This window comes from Eupeodes corollae, chromosome 2 (genome assembly GCF_945859685.1).
Source record: "Eupeodes corollae chromosome 2, idEupCoro1.1, whole genome shotgun sequence".
Lineage (NCBI taxonomy): Eukaryota > Metazoa > Arthropoda > Insecta > Diptera > Syrphidae > Eupeodes > Eupeodes corollae.
In genome coordinates this window covers 3,701,884-3,713,313 of record NC_079148.1, presented here as the reverse complement: position 1 = coordinate 3,713,313, position 11,430 = coordinate 3,701,884, and the positions used below count along the sequence as shown (strand labels likewise).

Sequence of the window (11,430 nt, the reverse complement as noted above, 5' to 3'; positions counted from 1 at the left end):
CTAAAATCACTTAGTTATTTTCAAAAAAGCGCCATTACACCACCGTTTAACTATTAGTTTGACAACTGACAGATGTCATTTTGCTCTTGAAAAAATCAAGCAGATCTGATTAAAAAATCAGTTTTATGATTGAAAACTAAATTTATAAATCGAAAACATCCTACATTCAATAGCTCTTTTAATGAAGATTGTCAAATAAATAAGGTGTTTTTCTAAAGCGTATGCACTTCAAATAATATTGCAGACGCCGTTCACTGTAACAGGAGCTCCTTCCTCATTATGAAAGAAATAACAGATGATGCTTCCAGGGTGTAACCGCACCAAAGCAATTTTTATTAATGTCATGGTGATTCGTTGATGGCTTCAGGACTGTCAAAAATGGATTTCATCACTAAACACCCTTTAAATAGATAAAGTTCTTTTTGAACTTCTCTGATTAGTTTCAAAGTGATTTGAAGTGTCATTCTGACATCAAACGAATCATGATAAATTACGTTATCTTTCTGAAGAGAAATGTCACCACTGTTTGACATTTCCCAACTGTCAAAAAATCAAAACTTCTCATCCACAAAATTAAAAAAAAAACACCCTTTTTACACAATTAATATTAAAACTTGTACAATTTTCTACACACGCAATGTAAATTACTTGTTTTATTCTTGAAATAATGTAAATACCATGATTATGATAAAATTCTAAAACTCGATCGATTAATATTCTTACAATAAAATGTTTTGTTTATGTTTTATGTTTTCTCGTATATATGTATAAATTAATATCTAACAAAATATCTCCCTATCAATATTTATATATATGTAAAATAAAAAAAAGTCTGCCACGATTTGTCGTGTGATTTCAACGCCATAAAATAGATTCTACTAAAAACTACATCACGCTCTTGGGCGCCCGAAATCTCTACATTTTCCATTTTCCGTTTTTCCTTTCTTAGGAATTTATCTTGATAGCTTGTTGATGGAGCTGCATTTGTTTCTTCTCGCGTTCCCTTCGACGCATCTTCTTGCGTCGACGGTCGATGCTTGCCAAGTCGCCTTTGATCATGTTGTAGGTCTTCCGGAGGTCTTGGATTTGCTTGAGGAGCAGAGCTATCCTCTGATCAGGATTCATTGTGGGATCTAAGAAGACAAAAAGAGACCATCGAACCACTTTCTTTCACGAGATTCAAAAACTTACCCAATTGCACGAGGAAATTATATTGGCAAGGTCTGTTGTGGCGTGAAGATGACGAACGCTGGGATATGGTATCAGAATTGTCCTCACTATCGGAACCTGCAAGATGGAACCAATTTTATAAAAATAAAATGCTCACTTTAATCTCCAACTCCAACTCTAACTTACCATTATTCTTTTTGACGTTGGCTAAGGGTCGCCTTCGCTTGGCCTGAGTTTCCATCATCATTTCGGACTGCTTACGGGTGCGACGCCTCTTCTTGGGCGACACCTCGTTCTCGATGTCCACTTGCTTCTTCAGCTCCTCGCCACTCTCGTCTTGACTGGCAGAGTCGTTGGGCGAACTGTTGGGCGTTGGTCCCGGTTTCATTGGGGCTTCCATGGGAGGCGGAGGCTTACTCATCGGAGTGGAGCACTCGATGTCCATGGGAACTGGTTTTATATCCGACTCAGTCGGATGGGAATTGCTTCGGCAGATGGCCAAAGGATCCAGCACATCCTTGCCCACCATCGAACATGGACTTCCGGGGATTGTTTCCTCACAAAGGAGAAGGTTTATCGATTCTGTGTGCAGATTCAGGCTCTCGGCCGCCTGATCGTCCTTCTTGATGTCAAGTTGCTGCTGCTGTTGTTGGGCTTGTTGCTGCTGTGGAACTGCTACGACCTGCTCGATTATCGACACTGGCTCGAGCTGTGGCCTCTCGGGAGGCTGCGATGCGCACACCTCCACGGGTCTTATATCAAAGATCGGTTTTACTCCATCCTCTGGCTGGAGGTTCGGGTCGGAATAGAAGGTTTGAGGAAGATTGAAGATACTCGGCACGACAAGCGGTTTAACGGGAACCGGGGACGGGAGCTTGGGTTGCGGTAGCACCGACTGCACCTGTTGTATTGTTACAGGCGAAGGTACGGCCACAATGGAAGAAGGAATGGAAGGAGCTGGAACGGTAACAGAAATTGAAGCCGGAGGAGCAGGCACAGAAACGGAGACAGAAACTGAATCCGAGACAGGAAGTTCAACCTGTTTCTCTACCTCAACCTGAACAGGTTCATCCTTCTTCTTGTTGTTCTCGACCTCCTCCGTTCTTGATTCCGCCTCCACAACTGAAGGCACCACCGCTTTTCCTGGTTCCTCGGGCTTTTTGACTTCTTGTGGTTGTTTCACTTCCACCGGAGTCATTGTGCGCGAAGTCTCCGAAATCGAACGATCGTCCTCATCCTCAATGATCAACCTCTGTTCCGAGTCGTTGCTGTCCGACGACTCCTCGACAAAGTGGTCGACGCTTGGCGCCGCCGTTGTCTTCTGGATTGCACACTCCAGCTTCTGGATGGTCTCGTTGAGAACGTTGTTCTTGACTGGGATCGACTCAAGAATTCCGATTTTGGGTTCGGGACTGGTGAGCAACGAGCGCTTGGGCGTCAGCTCGAATTCGCTCTTCACCAGCGTGCACGTGACGTCTTCGATCTTCGGTGGTTCGGTTATGAACGGCGAAGTACTGACGGCACTGCTGCTGCTGTTGCTGTTGCTATTGCTAGTGCTGCTGTTGCTGGTGCTCGGCAGATTGTCCTCGTCGATCTTGACGTCCTCCTCCTTCAGCAACACTTTCGGCTTAACGTCGGCTTCGATCTTCACAGGGACCTCGCACTTGTTCTTCTCTTCCTCTTCCTTCTTCTGGCTGATGGCCCTCAAAACTTTGTCAGCTATGGACGAAGGTTTCTCCACTTTGATGGGTTCCAAGTCGAATGAAGAATCGCAGAGGAGAATCTTCACGTTTTCCAGCTCGAATTTGTTGTCCTTGGCTTCGTCGCTGCTAGTCAGTCCATCGGCGTCCTGGTTAAGCTCGAAGACGTTGGACAGATCACAAGTAGTCTCGATAAAGGGACTTCCCACAACTCTAGCGGCGCTGTCTGTGGCCTCCTCTCCACTGCCACACTTGGTAGGTGTCAATTGCTCAGGCGGCGGGACATCAGTCAAAGCTCGAGTCGTTTCTTGAACTGTGGTCGCAAGTTCCTCGTGGAGAGCGTTGAAATTCAAATTGAAGCTCGGTGACTTGCGAAGGGCATCGAACAAGGTTGTTTCGTTCTTCTGGGGAGTTAGCAAGTTGCTCATGGCCGCCGAGAGGCTGGACAGAGAGATCTTGTCGTCCATCTTCATCTGCTTTGGCTTCTCGGGTGATTCCTTGATGGGCGAAGCCTTCTTCTTCTTTCCGAAGGTGGCCGAGAGTGGAGAAACCGACGGCTGCTCTGGAGGAGTTGGTTTCGGAGCTGCTGCTGTGATGGCCTTCTTCTTGGCTTCCGAGGTTCCCGCTGCCGCTGCTGTGGGTGTCTTGCGAGCTTCAAACTCAAATGGCTCCGGTTCCTTGAACTCGTAAATATCGGGAGTTGGTTGCGGCGGTGGTGGAGCTGGAACAACCTCCTTCACGTCAACCGGTTCCTCTAGCTTCAGAGGGTCCGAGACAGGCTCCGATGGATCCTCCTTTATGACCAATGGCTTGTCCATAATCACCGGGTACTTGCCGATTCGAGTGAGGTTGACGGTCGGCTTGGTCGCAGATTCCAAGATCATGGGGAAGGGTTTCTTGTCCACTTGAGTTGCTGCTGGTGGGGCTGGCGCATTAACAGTCTCGATGGGTTCCAGCTTCACTTCGGTTTTCACCACTTTCAGCGATTCCTCAGCAATGAATGGTTTCGCCTTGAGGCTCTCCTGCCGCTTCTCGGCGAGGGATTCTTTGATGATCTTCTCAATTCTGGAGGGACCGGCCTTTTCGGGAGCCTTTCCCAAGGGAAACTTCTCCAACAAAGCCTTCTTGTCGGCGTTGATTTTCAGTTGCAACTTCTCTGTCATATTCTCCAAGGTTGTTGTCTTATCCGAGGACTGGGAATCGTCATCGGCGAAGGAATCTGTGCCATCCGAGGATGAGTCCGAATCGGATGACTTTGTCGTCTCGTCGTGCTTCTGGTCCGAAGACTCCTCTTCCTTGGGCTTGAAGTCGAACAGAGACTCCGACTTCGAGTCCTGCTGGTCGGCAGTATCGGTCTCTGGATCGGAAGTGGGCGACTTCAGTTCCTGGAAACCCTTCAGCTCCGACCTGATTTGGTTGAGATCATAATCACGTCCCTTGGCGTTGGAACTCGATGTTTCAGGCATCTCCTCGTCATCGGCCTCCTCGTCCTCATCACTCTCGCTGGCGCTGTTGGACTTTGTCGAGGTGGCGGTTACCGAGGCGGGGGACTTTCCTCGAGAAGCCTGCGTTCCCTTACCCTTGGAGTCCCTTGTGGCTCGTGTTGGCCTCCGGACTGGTTCATCAGAGTCGCTATCCGACGAAGTCTGCATCGAGACATCCGATACATTGTTTGAAGTGCGTCTCATCGAATTCGGAATGGTTCGTGGGGTCTTCTTCCGGGCGCTTGAGGCCGCTGGCGACTTTGTGCGACTCGAATTCGATGCTACTGAGCAGGGAGTCGTGGAACGAGGCGGCTGCGAGTCACTTCGACCACGACCTCGCTTCACAGACGAAGTCGGGGTTTTTCCTGGTCCCGGGGAGATGACTGACGGCGGCTTCGGCGGGTTCTCGGATTTCTCTGTTTTACCCTTATCCGAGGATGCTCCTCCGACGCGCGTTTTCTTGAGCTTATTGTTGGTGAGGTTCTCGGCGATGCGTTCCCGAGGCACCCACTCGTCGTAACGGTTATTCCAGCCGGTGTAATGGACCAAGTAGAGAGGAGATCCTTTGGTCACTGAAATTTCAATGACCTTCGCCTCGTAGGTGACCTTTTTTTCGTGGTAGTAGACCTTCAACTTGTCCCCAACTTCGACTGGGAAATCACCAACTTCGACCTTCTCCTGGGTCTCCTCTTTTTTCTTCGGTTTCGGTCCGCGTTTCTCTTCCTGTGGCGGTTTCTTTTGTTTCTCTTTTTTAATTGTTGGCCCTGAAAATGAGAAATGACACAAGGTTGAGTTTGATTTTTTGGGATTTCTCCAGAAATGGAACAAGTTTAAAGTAGAAACTTACCAATAGAACCTGTCGGGGAGTTCTCTCGGGTTGTGTTGGGCGTCTCTGAGCTCTTCCTCTCGGTGGAGCGTTGACTGCTTTTCTGAATCTTCGCCAGCGGTATGTCACATTCTTCCTTAGCCTTCTCCTCGAATTTCTCCACCAGACTCTTGACCTTTCCTGCTCCGACAGAGGACTTCCTCTTAGTCGCAGCCTTGGCCACCGTCACCTCCACACTCGACTCACTTGTGTTCTCCGATTCGTCGTTTGTCGGCGGGGGATTCACGACAACAGCTGCCGAAGTCGATGGGACTGGAATCGAAGAAGTGCTGGGTTTTGCTTCTTTGCTTGTGTCCGCTGGTTTTGGTGAGGCTACGGAATTGGCTCGGACCAAGCTGCGGCCTTTAGTGCGGTTGGCATTGCGAGGCGTCATTATCATGGAGCATCCCAACTTCCTGTGAAAGTCCTCGTAGGGCTGCAGGAATTTCTTGTAGGCCTGCTTCACAAGGTTAGTCACGCTGACGGTGATCGGAGTGAAGCCCAACCGAATGGTGATGGACTTCCATTGGTTCTGAGTTGTCACACGGTTATAGCCACCGAGTTTTTGAACAGCCCTAAACAGGCGGTAGAAATCAACGTCGCGGTTTTGGATGGAAGGGACTTTGTTCAGGGGAGTTCCACGGTCATCCATGTATTTATACAATTGAGCTATGAACAGGTCCTTCTCCTCGCTTGGCTCATCATCGGAACTGTCCGAATCGGCTTCCTCATATTCGCTGGAGGAGTTCGCCAGCCCAAAGAGCGAATCTCGATCCCAATGTGTGGGCAGTATATCGCTGTCTAAGTACTCCAAAGCCGCCTGGACAGCAGCGTTATCTTGTTTGTGAGCCTAAGAAAAGAGAAAGTTGTTGTCACAAAAAAGAAGTCCCACTCAAGGAGCTTTTAGAATTTCTTGAACTTCTTAAATTACCTGTTCTCTGGTGAACTCCATGGCCTCCTTCTTGGGGACAGTGTAGTAGCGTCCGTCCTTAAAAGAACGCACCAAATATTCATCCTTGACTCGAATGCGTACCGTGACTTGTGCCGTTGGAGACACAACCAGGCCCGGGAACCACTTTTCCTTGTCCTTCTTCTTGCTGTCCGTCGATTCGACGCACACCACCTTCCCGATGTTCTCCTCCTTCTCGTTGATCACCTCCTTCGCATCGCTCTCGTCATCCTCATCCGAGCTGTCGTCGTGGAGGTGCCGCGAGCGTCTTCCTCTGCGGCCGCCCACCACGGGATTCCCGAAGTGTTCGGGATGGGTCAGCGGGAGCTGGTCTAGTGTCTCACTTTCGTTGAAGTGCCGGCCGCTCTTCAAGCAGAGGGCTGTGCGTCTGAGGGTGGTGATGTCGCCGTCATCGAACACCACCGTGTACTGGGAGCAGTCCTGTATCTTCATAACCGTGCCCTCGACGTTCTCGCGTCGGTCGGGGTGCTTGACTTCGACAGTCGAGCCCACGCGGAGCTGTCCCGACTTGATGGCGTCATCTGAGACGACGCCCGATCCAAGGCCATGCTTGAAGGCGACCTTCACCTTTATATTGCGAACTACCTTCCTAACTTTTGCCTCGCAAAAGGCTCCTTTATATTTTGCGCTTACCTCCGTTCCAACGGGTAACGATGGTGGGTCATCCACTTGCTATAGAAAAAATGATATGAGGAACTATGAATCAAGGCCATTTGGAGCCTTTTAAGGACTCACCTGCATTTTTTGGAGGAAATAACGCTCAAAACTCAAATTATCGCTTACAAACGCCACTTTTGCGGAATGCTTTTGTACATTTCCCCAGAAAATTATTTAATTTAGAGAAGAAAAATTTTCGAAAAAAAAGCTAATAAAACTTTTTAAATGATTTTTCTTAAGAAAATAATAAAAAATACAAAAGAAATTCATAAAAACGCGATGGAGGAAGCGAAGCACGAGCGAGTTCTTATTTTCTTTTCTTTTTTTATGGCGGATGGCTTTAGTTTTTCTGTTTTTAATTAATTAAATGTGGAAAATTGTGCTTTAAGTAAAATATTTTAAGAAAATTTTTATATAAATCAACGTTTGATGATGGAAAAAGCCATGAAAAGAAAATTTTTGTACACAAAATCTAATTTGCTTTTCTCTTCTTGACGTTTTGTGTTTTTAATGATGGACGATAGAAGAATGTATGCATGAAGAGTGAAACAAGAACGATTGTGGCGCACTCTGTGGGTTGGTGGTGTCAAAAGGGTTTGGTTATCTGAACGCATACTTGGTGCAGATGTGGATATAAGGCTAGTTATACACGGCGAGGTTTATGCTCATAATTTTGAAAAAATCAAACATGATTTCATCACAATTGACTTAAAAATATTGTTTTAAGGAAGTATCGGTTCAGGTTTTGGTAAGCGAAGACATGATTTCACAAATTGATTTTTTTTTGAATAGATAGGCCTCAGAAAATATAACTTACAGCAATATTATGCAAGGAAAATATTTATTTCTATGCTTAATCAATTTTCAAGTATTATATTATTGAAAAATTAAACATTTTTGTTGTGTATTTTTTAGTTTCAATTGTACCATACAGGATTTGTTTCCTCTTTTTTGGTTGAGATTGATAACAGAATCTAATAAGTAATAAATTGGAAAACGATAAGAAAATTTTGACAGCTAGCAAAAAATCACTTATAATCCATCCGCAACTCTTTAATTTCATTCTGCAGTCAGCTTTTTTTGGCAAATAATAAATAATTGAAGACAAACTTTTTTGTGGGAAATAAAATAAGAGCTAAGTAATTTTTTATTCAAGAAAGTTAAAGGGACATGGCCTGTGAAGGGAAATGAAGTTTCTTGAGTTGGCATGGTACGAAAAAAAATAGTTTAGATTGTGAGAAATAAAAAGAAATATTAAGTTAAAAAAAAGCGATAAACTGTGTCTAAACACATATGATCTTGACAAAACAGCCAAACAAAGGGTGTTTTATTCGAAGTGAAGAACTTCAAGTCATCAACACTTTCTTATTGGTGGTAATTTTGTCATCTGTCAAAAGTGAATCATCTTAAGTTTTTAATTTTAATAGACTAGCAACAAATTTTTATTCAAAAAGACGGTTCTTTACTAAATACTAATTTTTTTTAGCTATACTAGGTTATTGACTTTAGATGGAATGGATACGTCAGTTAAAAAATGTCGTAATAGGAGTATGTTGAGGCAACTTCCACAAAAGCCGACTGTTTAGTGTGCTTTATTGGTTTGTTGAAAAACTTTGCATTACTTTATTAAAAATGTTGATGGAAAAGACATCTGTGGAGGCATAATTACTAACTTTTTTATTCATCAGTTGAACAACGATAATATACATGAGTTGTGGTTTCAACAAGATAGTTAGTGCCATAATTGATTTGAATTAAACATTTAGTAAACATTTAAGGTTACGGATTCGTGAATTAGGCTCCGAAAACATACTATTTAACACCCGCTGCTTGACTATTTCCGGTAAGGATATGTAAAGCCGTCCTTACATTCACCTTAACGCATCACACCTTTTCTGAATTGCATTTAACATTTCTCAATTTCAGAAGATTTGGATGTGGACGAGTTTTGGTTTCAACAGGACGCGATGGTGCCGCTTGCCATACAGCTAACGAAACAATGGCTCTTTTGCGCGTTTAATTCAATTGTCGTGTTTCTTACGTGGTTGCAATGTCAATTTGCCGGCAAGATCATACGATTTGACACTGTAGGACTTCTTTCTTTGTTTTTTTTTTTTTTTTAAGAAAGTGAACGTCACACTAACAGCATAGAATCTCAATTATGCTTCAGCTTCGTTGAAAATTTGAAAGATCAGATGGAGGACCTCTGATGTCGCAGTGGCCATTTGGCCGATATTTTGTTGCATACAGAATAGAATCGTACCAATATTATAGTAATAAAATGAAATAACAATAATTTCTAAAAATAATTTGATTTTTATTCAAAATCAACATCGGCCTTTAAAATTTAACCGCCCATTATATCAAAGTGCCAGAACATCATCTTTCGAATCAAGTTAAATTCATGTTGGTTTAATTATTATTTTTAAAGCTCTATACCTCTCAGAACAACCTTTATTTTGTTTCTACCTAAAAGCGGACTTTCAAGACATGTTTCAATAAGTACAACAATAAAAATTAAAAAATTAAATTGAAGACAAATCTTTCATATTGTTGTAATAGACAAACTATTAAAAACCATCAACACATTTTCTATCCATTTTATGGAAATAACTTTGCACACCACCATTTTTGTAAATATTTCTCAGTTTTGACAATAATATTTTTTGGTTTTAGTTCCATTTGGCATGATGGTTAGTGCGTTGGACTGTCATTCGAGAGGACTTGGGTTCAATCCCTGCCTATGCCATCTAAAGTTTTTTCACGGGTACTGCCTCTTGCGAGAAGTTGACAAATTCTCCAAGAGTTATTCTTGTCATGAAAAGTGCTTTCTCAAATTTAATTTGCCATTCGGATTCGGCTTAAAACTGTAGGTCCCTCCTATCCTTTATAGAAAGTAAAACAGAATTATCATTGGTGTATAGAGATCTAATGCTTCTTTTACTTTTTGACCTTATGCAGAAGCAAATAAATGTCGCCGATTCACAAAGGTGCAAAGTGTGCAATTATATTGGAAAAACCTCAATAAACTTGAATATATACATTTTCGAACTCTTCACTTTTTGTTTATGCTTAAGTTAAATTATAAATTAAGAAAGAGTTAAATTAAAGTGACATTTATTTTAGAAATATATGTCATGTGAGAAAGCCAAATTTATAGCACTTTTTTAAATGAGAGAGTCACAAAGTAACTAAGTAAAAAATAGGTACAGTCACAATACGTATAAATTCTTTTCACTACAATGAATTTTATAGAATTTCTAACAATTTGTTTCCCTCTCGCCAAATGCAGAATAGATTTTTTAATGTAACATCAACAAATTATCAGTTAATCAGTTTTTTCCCATAAAAAAAGAGAATATATACAAAATTAAAACAAACATTTTTATATTAATGCGTCCAGAATTGGTTTTCTTATAGTCTGCCATCTGGAATTGCACATGTAACTGCTTCATAAGAGCATACAAAGTTTTGTGTTGATATCCAAAGGTGTTTAATTTTTGAACACACACTACTCTACTGTCAATTTGACGTTTTTCAAATAAGAGTACTTTTAAATGCAAAACAAAATTTAATGTTTATTTTCTTCTAAAAATTATTCAAATGAAAATAACATTAAAAATAAAACATGTCAAGTAAAAATAAAGGCTTCCAAGGAAAAGACTCTTTCAGTCGAATGAATTTCCTCTATCAAGCTTCCATGTTGATGGCCGGCAAAAGCGCTACACTCTCAGCTTACTATGGAAACCTGTGCAAGACTATTGGCAAGAAATCAGTCCTTCGGATGTAATTTACAAAATTTCACCTTAATGATTTAAATAATAATAATTCTTTTCAGAGACCCAAATATAAAAAGATCTCTCTGCAAAAAGTGCCACATGGCCTTGAAACCCGGAGTCACAGCTGAAATATCCGCCCTCGATTGCAAAGATGAAATTTTGTCCATCAAATGTTTGAAATGCAATCATTCGAAGAACTTCCCAATCAATTCAGAGTACAAATTCTGGCTTGAAAATCCCGATTCAAAAGCCGAAGTGTGTTCCCTAGAGAAAGATAATCACAAAAAAGGCGCAAAAAGAAAGAAGACGAAAGTGGAAGACGTCTCAGTAGTTCACGAAACAAGTCAACAATAGAAAATGTGGAATAGAATTAATTGTATTTATAAATTAATAATAAGTTAGTTTTAAGAGACTGTTTGTTAATTAAAAAAAAATAAAAAAATTAATATCCAGAAACTCTAAAAACTGTTCTTATAGTCACTTCATTCCATGTTGAATTTTTGACTCTTGAGTTGAGCACCACTTTTCTGGGACTTTTCATTTCTTTAATCTAAAGGAGGTTTTCAAACAATTTTGCAAAATTCGATTTCATAGCACAAAAATAAAAAAGCTAAAAAGTTGATAAAAAGAACCGCCGCTTCACCACATCAACCACCACCACCAAAAAAGTCGCTTCAACAATTTTCTTCACCTTTCAACCAAAATAAATCAAGCTCTATCTCAGAATCTGCTTCCGAAACACAAATTGGAGATGTATCAACAATTACATTAGAGATGATCTATGCTAAAGTTGTTTTAATTGAAG

At 42.0% G+C, this 11,430-nt stretch overlaps 2 protein-coding genes across 2 annotated transcripts; one reads left to right on the top strand and one right to left on the bottom strand.

Moving 5' to 3' along the window:
* Nucleotides 1-741: 741 nt before the first annotated feature.
* LOC129944198 (AT-rich interactive domain-containing protein 4B) lies at nt 742-7,355 on the bottom strand. The gene is made up of 6 exons (XM_056053459.1): nt 6,925-7,355; nt 6,151-6,861; nt 5,202-6,069; nt 1,357-5,118; nt 1,192-1,287; nt 742-1,133 (listed from the first exon to the last, which is right to left on the bottom strand). Exons 1-6 carry the CDS (start codon nt 6,928-6,930, stop codon nt 946-948), a joined length of 5,631 nt encoding a protein of 1,876 aa, XP_055909434.1. The 5' UTR covers nt 6,931-7,355; the 3' UTR covers nt 742-945.
* A 3,028-nt stretch (nt 7,356-10,383) lies between these two features.
* On the top strand, nt 10,384-11,044 carry LOC129946834 (uncharacterized). The gene is made up of 2 exons (XM_056057184.1): nt 10,384-10,632; nt 10,685-11,044. Exons 1-2 carry the CDS (start codon nt 10,475-10,477, stop codon nt 10,977-10,979), a joined length of 453 nt encoding a protein of 150 aa, XP_055913159.1. The 5' UTR covers nt 10,384-10,474; the 3' UTR covers nt 10,980-11,044.
* Nucleotides 11,045-11,430: the final 386 nt, after the last annotated feature.

Excerpts from the sequence above, each read along its gene's own strand:
- LOC129944198 (XM_056053459.1), bottom strand. Across the intron at positions 5,119-5,201 it reads CTCCCCGACAGGTTCTATTG|GGCCAACAATTAAAAAAGAG; the intron begins GTAAGTTTCTAC and ends TCTCATTTTCAG. Across the intron at positions 1,134-1,191 it reads TAATTTCCTCGTGCAATTGG|ATCCCACAATGAATCCTGAT; the intron begins GTAAGTTTTTGA and ends TTGTCTTCTTAG.
- LOC129946834 (XM_056057184.1), top strand. The coding sequence starts at position 10,475 with ATGTCAAGTAAAAATAAAGGCTTCCAAGGAAAAGACTCTTTCAGTCGA. Across the intron at positions 10,633-10,684 it reads AAGAAATCAGTCCTTCGGAT|AGACCCAAATATAAAAAGAT; the intron begins GTAATTTACAAA and ends AATTCTTTTCAG.